The sequence below is a fragment of the Trichoderma virens genome (assembly GCF_000170995.1).
Source record: "Trichoderma virens Gv29-8 chromosome Unknown TRIVIscaffold_89, whole genome shotgun sequence".
Classification (NCBI taxonomy): domain Eukaryota; kingdom Fungi; phylum Ascomycota; class Sordariomycetes; order Hypocreales; family Hypocreaceae; genus Trichoderma; species Trichoderma virens.
The window spans coordinates 308-12,092 of NW_014013660.1; the positions used below are offsets into that span (position 1 = coordinate 308).

General features: G+C 40.3%; 2 protein-coding genes across 2 annotated transcripts; one reads left to right on the forward strand and one right to left on the reverse strand.

Moving 5' to 3' along the window:
• Positions 1–1,780: 1,780 nt before the first annotated feature.
• On the reverse strand, positions 1,781–7,651 carry TRIVIDRAFT_161911 (uncharacterized protein; the record flags this gene model as incomplete). Its single annotated transcript, XM_014095636.1, has 1 exon — positions 1,781–7,651. A coding segment is annotated over one exon (5,871 nt), but the record flags the coding sequence as incomplete, so codon positions are not given.
• A 1,009-nt stretch (positions 7,652–8,660) lies between these two features.
• On the forward strand, positions 8,661–11,621 carry TRIVIDRAFT_42199 (uncharacterized protein; the record flags this gene model as incomplete). The annotated part of the gene is made up of 1 exon (XM_014095637.1): positions 8,661–11,621. The coding sequence occupies one exon, from the start codon at positions 8,661–8,663 to the stop codon at positions 11,619–11,621; it is 2,961 nt and encodes a 986-aa protein (XP_013951112.1).
• Between the last annotated feature and the right edge of the window lie 164 nt (positions 11,622–11,785).

Here is an 11,785-nt window from a genome sequence, read left to right on the forward strand (position 1 = left end):
TTTAAAGGAAAAATATTTTAATAATTAAAATAATTTACTATTTATTTATAAATTAAAATCTAAATAAATAAATTTTATAAAAATTTAATAAAAATACAAAAATTCTTTAAAAATATAATATAAAAGTATAAGTTAAATATTTAAAAGAAATATATAAAATAAATATAAAAAGTTAATAAAATATATAAAGTTTAATTATTTAATATATAAAAAAAAGGAAATTAATATATAAGTTAATTATTTAAATAACTGCAGTTAATTATTATTAAAAAGAAAAATAATTATAATAAAGTTTTACTATATTAATAACTTTAATATATTATTTATTAATAATAAAAATTAAGCTATATAATTAATAAAACTTTATTAAGTTTTTTTTATAAACTCTTTTTTAAGTATAACTATTTAACTCCTTAAGTTTTAATATATTAATATATTATTACTTATTTAACTAACTATTATTAGTAGTATTTTATTATAAAAATATAATTATTTATTAAAATTTAAAATTAAAATTAAAATATATATATAAAAAAGTTTAAATAATAAAGTTTAAATATAATATAAAAACTTTAAATTATAATTTAATAATTTAATTAAAGTAAAAAAATTAATTATTTATTAAATAATAAAAAATAATAATAATTTTTAAAAATAAATTATATATTTTAAAAAATTTAATAAAATAATATAATATAAAAGTAAAAAATCTTTATAATAAAAAATAATTTAATAATTAATTAAAAATTTAATATATAAATAATTAAAATAATTAAAAATAATAAAAAACTATTTATAATTATAATAAAATTAATAATTATTATAATAAAAACTTATAATAAAAATATAATTAATATAGTAAAAAAAATATATTAAAACTTTAAAAATAAATAAAATAAAAAAAATTTAATTTAAATTATTTATAAAAAAAAATATAAATTCAGTAGGTTAATTAATAGTTAATAATTAAAAATTTAATAATAATTATTTTAATTTTAGTTTTTTTAGATAGTTTATTTTTTATATTTAGGAAAAATATTTAATTTATTATATATATTATTTTTTATTTATTTAATAATTTAATTAATAAATTATAAATATAAAAATATAAAAAATTAAAATAATATAAATAATTATAATTATTAAAAGTTTTTAAAATACTAAATTTAAATTATAAATTTATATTAATAAAAAAAAGTAAAAAATAGTTTTTTAAATAATTATAATTATAAATATATATATATATAAAAAATATAATTTAAATTTATTATTTTAATATTAAAGTTTAATTTTTTATTATTATATATAGTTAAATAAATTTAAAAATTTTAATTTTAATTAATTATTTTTTTATATTTTATTTAAAAAATATATTTTTTTAATTAAATAATAATAATAATAATAATATTAATTAAAATAAATTTTTATAATTTTTAAAACTTTATATTTTTTTAATTAACTTTATAATTTAATTCAATTAAATATTTAATAAAACCTTAATAAATATATAAAATAATATTTTTAATTTATAAATAAATTAATTAATTATTATACTATTATTTTTTTAATTTTAATATAAAAATAATATAATTTTTATAATATTTTTTTTTAAATAATTAAAAAAAGTAAATTTATATTTATATAAAATTATATTAATATATTAAAAATATTATTTTTTTTATTAATTACTTTAACCTTTATATATAAAATTTATATAACTATAATATAATTTTTTTAATAATTATAATTAATGTTTAATAAATTATTTTTGTAGTTGAGTTTAGTTAAACTTCAGCCATTGGGAATACCAATTCTGAATTTGGTTATATAAATCATACACCAATTCTTCAGCCACCCAAGTTGGTTTGACTAACCCTACACTCTCTTGCTTATCTTCTTTCATTTTGGTAGGCATTTGTATAGAGATCCTTGTCTGACCAAAAATCCAGCTCTTGGCAATATCGTCTCTAATGCTGGTTGAGAAACTATTGACGTGTAAGTCAAAGGTTAGAGGCTGTTCCATGTCAAAGCCTTGGAACAAAAGGTCAGTATCTAGCGAGCCGCTTCCTATCTCAGTGACATCGACAAGATATCCTTGTGCGGCTGTTGCAAATGAAGCAATATGGCGAATTGTGACAGCTATCTCAACAAGGCATAAATCTTCAGGTCTTTCTGCCTTGATAATCAACAGTGATGGCCACAGTGCATTCAAGATGGCCAGCGCCTGTCTCAATATGTGCACCTGAGGACCAGATATACTCCCATTACCATGTCGCATTATTCTCATACCTTCCACAATAGCTCGTGTGGTAACAACAACATGAGGGAGATCATTGTTGTCAAGCTGCAGTGGCAACATCCGTCCACGTAGTAGTAAGCGTAAAGCTTCGGCATATACATCCAGAAGGGCGAAGGAGGAGCTGTCCGTGAATGAGACTCTGAGGATGGCTGGTAGCATCTTTCCCAGCACAAAAGCCAATATACTCTTATGTTTCATGCCTCTCCGAAGCATACTGACATCATGCGTAAGATTTCCATTTACCAGTGCGTGCTTAAAATTGTTGAATAGGAGAAAGAACAATTCATGGGCTGCCCTAGGATCTCCTTCTTCTATGCGAATGCCATACGAGAGCATGCTGGGAATCTGAAGTTGGAAATCTTGAATGGGCGGAGAGTATTCTCTGCTGACCTGGAGAAAGAAGTTGTCTATTGTGCAAATATCCGATCCGTGCGCCTTGATTGATGATATAATGTGTTGAACCAAGGTAACGTAACGCTGATGGTGTAGAGTATCTCCATACATCAAGTTCAGGTCATTTCGCATCTGTTTCATTGCAAGCTTGAGTGTTTTAGAGTATTCTAGATCAAGGGCTCGTTTAATACTGGGGTCTGCGCGGCGAATACTTTTGCGCATTGACGTAACCGCAAACTCAAATAAGAGTTGATTGGTTTTATAACTCGGTTGAGTTATTGACTCGGCCATGTCGTTAGGAACGAAACCTTCGGCATAGCAATAACGTTGTATGCCAACGAGATTTTCGTACTTCATATATTTGAGGGGCCCGATCAATGATAGAACCCACACTTCAAATATTTTGAAATCAACGTCAGAAAAATCATCAAATCTGTGCTCCAGGAGTGTTGATATGAACAGTGTAAAATGCTGTCTGTGTGAGGGATCCATCGTGTGTAACTGGTCTTGGAACAGGCAGTACTTGCCAGCCTTGAACATGTCTGATATTTTCAACAGGCCACCATTAATAAAGCCTATTCCCATCCTTGCAGATAATATGATAATCTGTCTAACACACCAGGTCTTATCAGCCACAGATCCCCTCATGAGGTTGGACGTTTCTGTCGGAAGTGATAAGACACATCTGGCCATTGAGAAATAAGTGCGAGAAATATCTTGCTCTAGGATGAAGAAAGCATCATCCGCTTGCGCAGAATCTAAAATTTGGCTTTCGCTCTGTTGGCTCTCCTGGCTATCTTTGAACTTTTCGACTGTGAATACAAAGGTGTCCAAGATAGTCAAGGCTGCCCGTAGTATAGACCACTCTAATTCAGAAGGCGCAACTGTAAAATACTTGAAAAGTTGTTCCAAGTGAAGGGTATTTAAGCAGTACGTCGCCGCCTCTAAATCTGGAGCGTATCTCATCACGTCCAACGACGCTGTCAATGATAGATGGAGAATGTCCATCACGGCTGCCTTGTTCTTGGATATTGTGGCTTCAACAGCTTTCTGAGTAACAAAACTACTCTTATCCTTGGATAGAGTTAGATATTGTTGATGGATGTCCGCCGCGATACCATCGAATTGCACTAACATCTGCTGGAAAAAAGTATTCCTCCATTTGTTGAAAGGTTTGAATGATGCTTTTGCTTCACCAGAAGAAACGACAAACCGTGCAAGTTGAGCCCATGATCTGATATTTATCAGGCATGCCTCTTTATGAGAACTAGCAGGAGAAATAAGCCCCTCTATGAGAGCCACAGAAGGTCGGACATCAGGTGGTGCCGCCCAGAACAGAGTACCAATGAGATCATGGTGATTTCTTAAAGCGGCCAAATCTCGTTCATGAATGTCGTGTTCCTTGAGATATAAGCGACTATGATTTGGTATTGTTCGAGTTATTAGATTGCGTATGTCCTTCTCTGAGCCAAAGTTCCCAAGTTTTTGGATGCTTATGGCCAGCAACTTTAGGAATATATGAAAGCAGCAGTCATCCTCTTCAACCTTGAGGATTGGCCCATCAGCTAGAGTCTCCAGAAATTGTGGTGACCGGTAGACTTCTTCATTCCTGAGATGAGCAAGCCTCCGTGATCCAAAGAAGTCAAAGATAACGCCAACAACGGAAGCGCTACGAAGCCAACCCCATTGTTGAACTAGGTAGTGGCATCGCGAAATAAGAGCCCGGCAGTAGCTATTGAAGCTCGCAGTCTGCTGATCATTCTCTTGGTACAACTGGAAGACGCGCCGGATAAGCTTCTGAGGAATTGACCAGCCCTCATTTTCTGTCTTGTGTCGTTTCTCGGCAGCTATTTTCCCAGCGCCATCAAAATCAAAGAGCGGGAGGAGTGTGAACAATGTCTCCCAGATACGCTCAAATTCACGAGCGTCTGCACTAGAGAGAATGTGTGGCTTTAATATAACTGTTTCCAGTGCAATCCAGAAAGAAACTTGTCGCGAGCCTATATGCTCAAAAGTTTTGATCAGCATGGCCCATGAATGCATTTCGACAGCACTTTCCCGCAATACACGACCGCCGTAATTGAGGTGGCTAAAGTCTTTATAAATTTGCCTGACTTGATTGATACCGCAGCGGAGAAGGACCGAAATCATCAAGTGCGCCAATAACAATGCCGTTTGTTCTGCGTTAGGGTGCTCATCCACGAGTTGTGGTGTAATTTGACAATGTTTTACCACCATGGATGACATTAGCAATACTCTGTCCAGTATTTTAAGAAGAAGTTGACGATTTTGGGCATGATTAAATGAAGCCTGCCCAAGCCCGACATTGATTCGATCGATAAAGCTGCGGAAAACTTCTTGCAGCCGCGGTATAAGAGGGGGCATTTGCGATTCTTTTCCCGTTGAGTTGAGGGTATCTTTTACGTAGTTCAAGGTAGAATGGACGGCATCGATAGCGTAACGTCCGTCGTGGAGACTCCCCTCCTGACCTTCCTCCAGTCGCTCAGCGATTAAATCAAATAAAATCCCAATTTCAGATGACACTTTGGGATTCCAGGAGCCCCAGACAAAAACCTGGTCACCCAGTTTGACTGAGATTTGTGTTTCAAGGTCAGATATTCTCATTTGTGAATCTTCGATCAAGAAAGTCTTTAGAATACCACTGCCTAGCACTGTTGATTTGTGAAACTGGACTTCAGGGATGAGAGGAAATATTTCGAAATGATGGGTGTATCGGGTACCATAGGGACCTAGGCCATAGAGTTTGCTTTTCTCTGATGGAGCGTCGTTGATTGAAATAGGAACATCCAGTGGAAGGGGGTCAGCAGCATGGGTATATTGAGGTGCTGTGACATCAATTCGACGAGGCTTGGTGCTTTTTCGGGGTCTTGCTTGCCTTGCTTTTTGCTCTTGTCCCTTGGACGTACGCCACACCGCGTGCTCTGTGGTGTAAGATGTCGTAACACCACAAGCAGAGGCTAAGATGTTGTTATTTCCAGCCAGCCGCCAAGAATGTTTCTTTTGCTTTTGCTTGTTGAAAATATGGTCCAGAGCCCTCTTCCTTGAGCGAAAGGAAGCGACGGCTTCCCCAGCTCTCCCATCCAGCTCCAGCTGAGCTTCCCTTAAAGCACGCGAAGGCAGATGATTGTTCTCGCCTATTGTTGACGTGAAGAATTTGCTGGTACTTTTAAATGATTGGTTCCGCCTGTAGCTAACAAAGCCACTCTCACCATGGTACTTGACAAATTTTCGGGAAACGCCTCTGAGTGCACCGGACGTGGTCTTTGAAGCCAATTCACCATTTGAAAGCTCTTGATCTATATTTGCGGTCTGGCGCCACCTTGTATTGGACCTGCTGGCTGCCGATACGGAAGGTCGCTGTGCAATCAACCCTGACTTCCACTTCTCCATAACAGACATAGCATCTAACTGGTCTTGCCTTGTAGCCAATCTGATGCTTTTTTGCTGTACGCTACTACGTCCCTGATTCATAGTTTGTTTAGCAGAGCGTGCAGCAATACGTATGAATCTAGGGGCATCCGGCTCTATCGTATCGAGAATACTCAGTAAGAGAGGGGATTTGAAAGGTGGTTTTAGTTTGCTGATTGACTTCCCGTAATTATCATTGTTCGACGACAACGAGTCATCCGAGAAGTGATCAACCGCCAATGATGCAGACAATTCGGGATTAGAATGGAAAAAACCGGTTATCGTCTGCTGCCTTGAACGAGACTTTGCGAACTGACTCCGAGATCCGCTTGACACTTTAACTCGTTTCCTGTTTCTTTTTGATATCTTAGGAAGCTGGAGCTGACGCTTGCTACCAATGGCTACGGGAATCATAGGGTCTTCTTCTGCAGCCGAATGTTCATCGGCCTTATCGTTCTCTAGGTCTAGAGGATGTGAGGATAGCATTTCAGATTGACGCTCAGATGTGTCATCCGCTGTATACCGAACAGGGCTCTCTTCGTCGAGTTCCAATAGAATCGCATTGAAAGCAGTAGAATCAGGGGCTACCGGTTTGGTAATAGCTATTCCCCGCTGTTGTTGGTTAGGAAACCGATGCTGGAGTTTCCTCTTGGAACTCCGGTAAGAATTATTCTTATTCGTTTGCTGATCTAGTCGAAGCCAAGAGGCGGGAAGGACACCTCGAATATGACGCCTGAATTCAGTCACCACCTGATGTATATCACTCTCGGCTTCACTTATGGTTTCTGAATTTTCTCGATGCCTTTGCTGGCCTTGTCCGGTTTGACTGTCGCGCTCCTGAGACGATACTGAGATCACAGAAGCAGAAGCTAGAGGTCTAGGGGACATTTCTGGGGAATAGCTTTGCTGGTTGATGACTTTACTGGGGGCAGCCTGCTGAGTATCTGAATCTGACCACTCTGCAAAAGGGCCAGGAGACCTTGGTACCCGGCCAACGGTAGAATTGGGTTCCGGCGAATCACTGTAGATAATATTTCGCCTCCTGGTTCTCTGGGTCAAGAGTTGGATTTGGGACACTTCTCGTATCTCTTTATTCTTCCTGCTAGTCTGTGAGTTCCGTCTCAAGAGCTGATTCAAGTCTGGCAAGTCTTGGTCGAAAGCATCATCATCAACTGCGTTCGCCGGCGGGCTGGTTGAACTGTGGCTGGCATTTTGATTATTGGGCTGGGGCATATTTGGCCAAGTCGGAACAACATCTGGCGTACGAAGCTCTCGTAGGGAGGTTGTGAAACTGTTAAACTCTGTGTTGTCGGTTCCTGGCGGCAAATCATTATTTTGGCTGTCCAGATCAAAGTCCTCATCCTGTGAAGCTTCTGGTAGCCGGCCTCTCCCCGTATCAACTACCAGCTTCACGGGTATAAGTCCATGCTGCCTGAAATCATTGCTATGACGCGCAAGGTCAATAGCATATGGATGTTCTTGGATCAGTGTTCGAGGTCGTAATGATCGTCTGTGGCCGGACGTGGCCTCTGTACGCTCCCAGTTCGCATCATAATGGCGAACATCATCGCGTCCAGATGTCGCTGAATAGTTACGGGAGGTTGAGAGTGTTGAGACGAGGGAGACGACGTCGTTGCTCCTCGAGGTACTTTTATCTCCAATTATGGAGCTACAGGCATCTTGTGTGTCCTGGTTGCTGCGGGAAGCTACCTCGTTAAATGTAGATACGAGAAAGGGACTGCTTGTCTCTGGACCATTCAGAGGGGACGGTTGTACCTGATTCTGAGAGGTATCCTCGGCTAGGGCAAATGAGATGGTTGCAGGGTCGGACTCGGGATTTTCTCGTGAACCTGGCCCTCGTGATGATGGAGGGATATCCAAGATGGGGGTGTCATCTTGCCCGTCATTGTCGGATTCAGGGACGTCCCAAATATCGTCTGCGTATTGGGCTTTGGAGGCGGAGGATATAACTGGTATTCGCGCGGGAGATGGAGGCAGCGTTTCATCATCGACAAAGTAATCGCCTTCATCTTCGGAATCTGGTATTACTCCAAGCTCCCTCCAGTTAGACATTGTTTGTGTCCATGATGCTGGTTTACATTAACGCCTGTATCGATGTTAACGCGTAAAGAGCTACACGCTTTACGCGCCCCACCAAGCAATTCACACTGGTACCTAGAGGAACGTACAGTGTTAGAATGTCTACTGAATATCGTTCGCACACTGGCTTTGCCTCTTTATGCCCCACTCTACAAGCAACTTCAGACTCTACCAGTTCGCCAATGCTGAATATTGCGGTAACCCTCCCATCTATACGAACACGAGTATATATTCCATAACTATCCATTGTACCTCCTTTCCAATGAGTATTTCATTCCGCCCGATACACTTGATCGTACTCGAACACATTCATAAAGTTAGGTTCGAAGTACTGGCCATAAGATCCACCTGCTCTCTAATTGCTTGATGGTGAGGTTTGTAAGGAACTCTTAGCCAGCTACTCAATTGGATGGGGATGCAGACTGCTGGAATCTTGCCAATGGTTCCATTGACCGTCAGGCTATCAACACGCATTCCACGCGCCTTACATACGTCTGCCATCCACCTAAACAACCGCAGTGGGGGAAATGGCGTCAAACCCGCCGAGGACTCAATAGATCAGAATGACGAGGTCGAAAATCAACCCGGTACAGAAACATCTGGTGGGCGATGGAGAGGGAACGCAACAGGCTCCATGAGAGCACGCCACCAACGGAAAAGACAGGTTTCTGCTCTGCCTCCCGTTGAACTATCTCAGAGCTTTCTGCAAAGTAACGTATCTCTCTACTCGCCCCAAGAACCACCACGACTACCCACTGCGCTGGTAGAAGATGCAAGATACGCAAAATTGTCTCCACTTTCAGTCGACCAAGGGCCGTCCTTCAAGCAGAAGTCTGAAGCTCTGGAGATATATTTTGAGACGGCGTTGAAGCACCTCTTGGGTAGGGGTCGTGAACTCGCTATGGACTTGGAAAATTCTCGTTTAGACAAGGATGATCGAAGATGGGAATCTCCAGAGATAATAGCAAGGGCAGTTCGGGTCGGGGATATGACTATTGACTCGGCCACGCATTTGGTAAACGCCATATACCCTATCCGACAATCTGAATATTCCTACCAAGTGCGGCCCTTTTGGTGGTCTCACGTTCCTAAAATTCTCAGCAGTGGCCTGCCGGGCCATCGTGACCAGCTCTCCTCCCTTCTGGCTTCTTTGGACGATCAACTTGACTTTGCTGAGCAATATGAATATCCCCTGCCCCATGTTATCGCCGACCTCCCTGTTGACACATTCGTCGCTCTGCGAAAGTTGGTAAATCGCGAGTTGACTATATCACCCCCGCCAACATTCGATTACAAAACGAGCAAGAGGCCAATTACAATTCTTGCTACATCGGGGTACGGAGGGAGGTCGATTTCAGAAGCCATCGGAAGATACTTTGCACACCACAGCGGCGCAGACCTGATTCAATTGGATGCGTACGATCTCTCAGAACTTGTGGGTGACTATTTGGGTCAGAATTGGGCTTACTCGCGTGGCCCCCTTTCAATGCTGGGATTCAGGGCTGCTGAGTTGAATGGCAAAATCGCAGGCGGTCGGGATGAGAGGCCCCTTCAGACCCAGGATGACGATTCTGATGCGGACGTTGGAATCGCCACAAGTAACTCAAGCTCATCGACTGTCGTAGAAGAGCTTCAGAAATTACGCCAGGGAGAGTATGAGAGTTTCAGTAAGTGGGAAAATCTAAAGATTGACAAAATATTGGACCAAATTATTCGGTCGGCTAGCCTTGGATCCTCTCAATCTCGCACTCGACCAGTATTGATCCATCTTCATGATATCATTGAATTGGGCATGACAATTGAAGGATCTCTACTGATTAACCGACTGCGAGCCCTCGTGGACATTGCCTGGCAGCAAGGGTTGCAAATTGCTATACTGGGTTCCTCGTCATGTGAGCAACAGTCTGAAGAATACCAGAATACGATCAAGGAATTTGCTACTAGCGATTTCGTCGTCACCCGCCATGTCCAACCAGATTATGTTGAACGATATATTACACCCAAGGGGAATGTTCGAACTCAAATGCCATTCCATCTACAAAAGGCTGACTATCTTGTTGAGAATGTTAACAATATTACTCGTATGCTGAGAGCTCTGGATCCCGGATCATCGTCGGAGGTGTCCGGCCTGTCACTCGAATCCATATTATCCTATCTGCGTTCATCAAACCCGAAATTTTCGATGCTACAGAATTCAATTCTCCCGGCACCGGAGATTTATCACTTAGCATGTGCCTTCAAGTCACAAGGCAAGACAAGTGCTGATAGCTCGCAATCCGGCTTCCAGGAGCGTTTTACCCTGGGCCGTCTTCAGCAGTGGAATGGCGATAACCTCTTCAACGAAGATCGTGCTGAGGGAGATGCTTTTAATGGAACTCCTTCGGCTGGCGATGACCCCAATATTTTGGAGGGCCGTGCTACCCTGAAATTGAATGAATACGAGAAGCGAATAGCTTCTGGTCAGATTAATCGAGAGAATCTTCGAACAACATTTGCAGACGTTCATGCTCCACCCGAAACTATATCTGCTCTGAAGCTTCTCACCTCACTCTCCCTTGTGAGACCGGATGCATTTTCATATGGTGTATTATCACAGGATAAGATTTCAGGGTGTCTCCTATATGGACCCCCTGGAACAGGTAAAACTATGTTAGCAAAGGCGGTTGCTAAGGAAAGCGGCGCAAACATGCTTGAAGTCAGCGGCGCGTCGATCAATGATAAATGGGTTGGGGAAAGTGAGAAGCTCATTCGCGCAGTCTTCACCTTGGCCAAAAAATTGACCCCATGTGTCGTGTTTATCGACGAGGCAGATTCTTTATTGGCCAGTCGAAGCATGTTCGCCAACCGGGCTTCTCATCGTGAACATATCAACCAATTCCTCAAGGAATGGGACGGGATGGAAGAGACAAACGCCTTCATAATGGTTGCGACCAATCGACCTTTTGATTTGGATGATGCCGTCTTGCGGCGGTTGCCGCGCAAGATTCTTGTTGATCTCCCTCTTGAGGATGACCGACGGGCGATTTTAAAACTACAACTCAAGGGCGAGATATTGGATGACTCTGTGTCGTTGGATGAATATGCGAAACGAACCCCGTACTATTCGGGATCGGACCTTAAGAACATGTGCGTCGCTGCAGCAATGGCGGCAGTAGAAGAAGAAAATGAAGCTGCAGCCAAACACAAAGGCCCTCATCCCTTTCAATACCCAGAAAGACGGATTCTTCGGAAGGTTCATTTCGAGAAGGCCCTGAAGAGTATTCCTGCGAGTATCAGTGAAGATATGGTATCTCTGAAACTAATCCGCAAATTCGATGAGGAATACGGCAACAGAAAAAGAAGCGCCAAGAAGTCAAGCATGGGTTTTGGCTTTGCTGAGGATAAGCGTCATATCAAATGATTGACGGCCTATCTAACCGCAAGGAGTTCAGTAAACTATTAGGGAGTTATAACAAAACATAAAAACTCCTGCAAATTTTCGAGGGGTTTCAGGGACATTGTTAGACCTCGATTGCATTTATTAATATTAGAAGTGACGTACATACATGAATCTGTCTAGCCGGA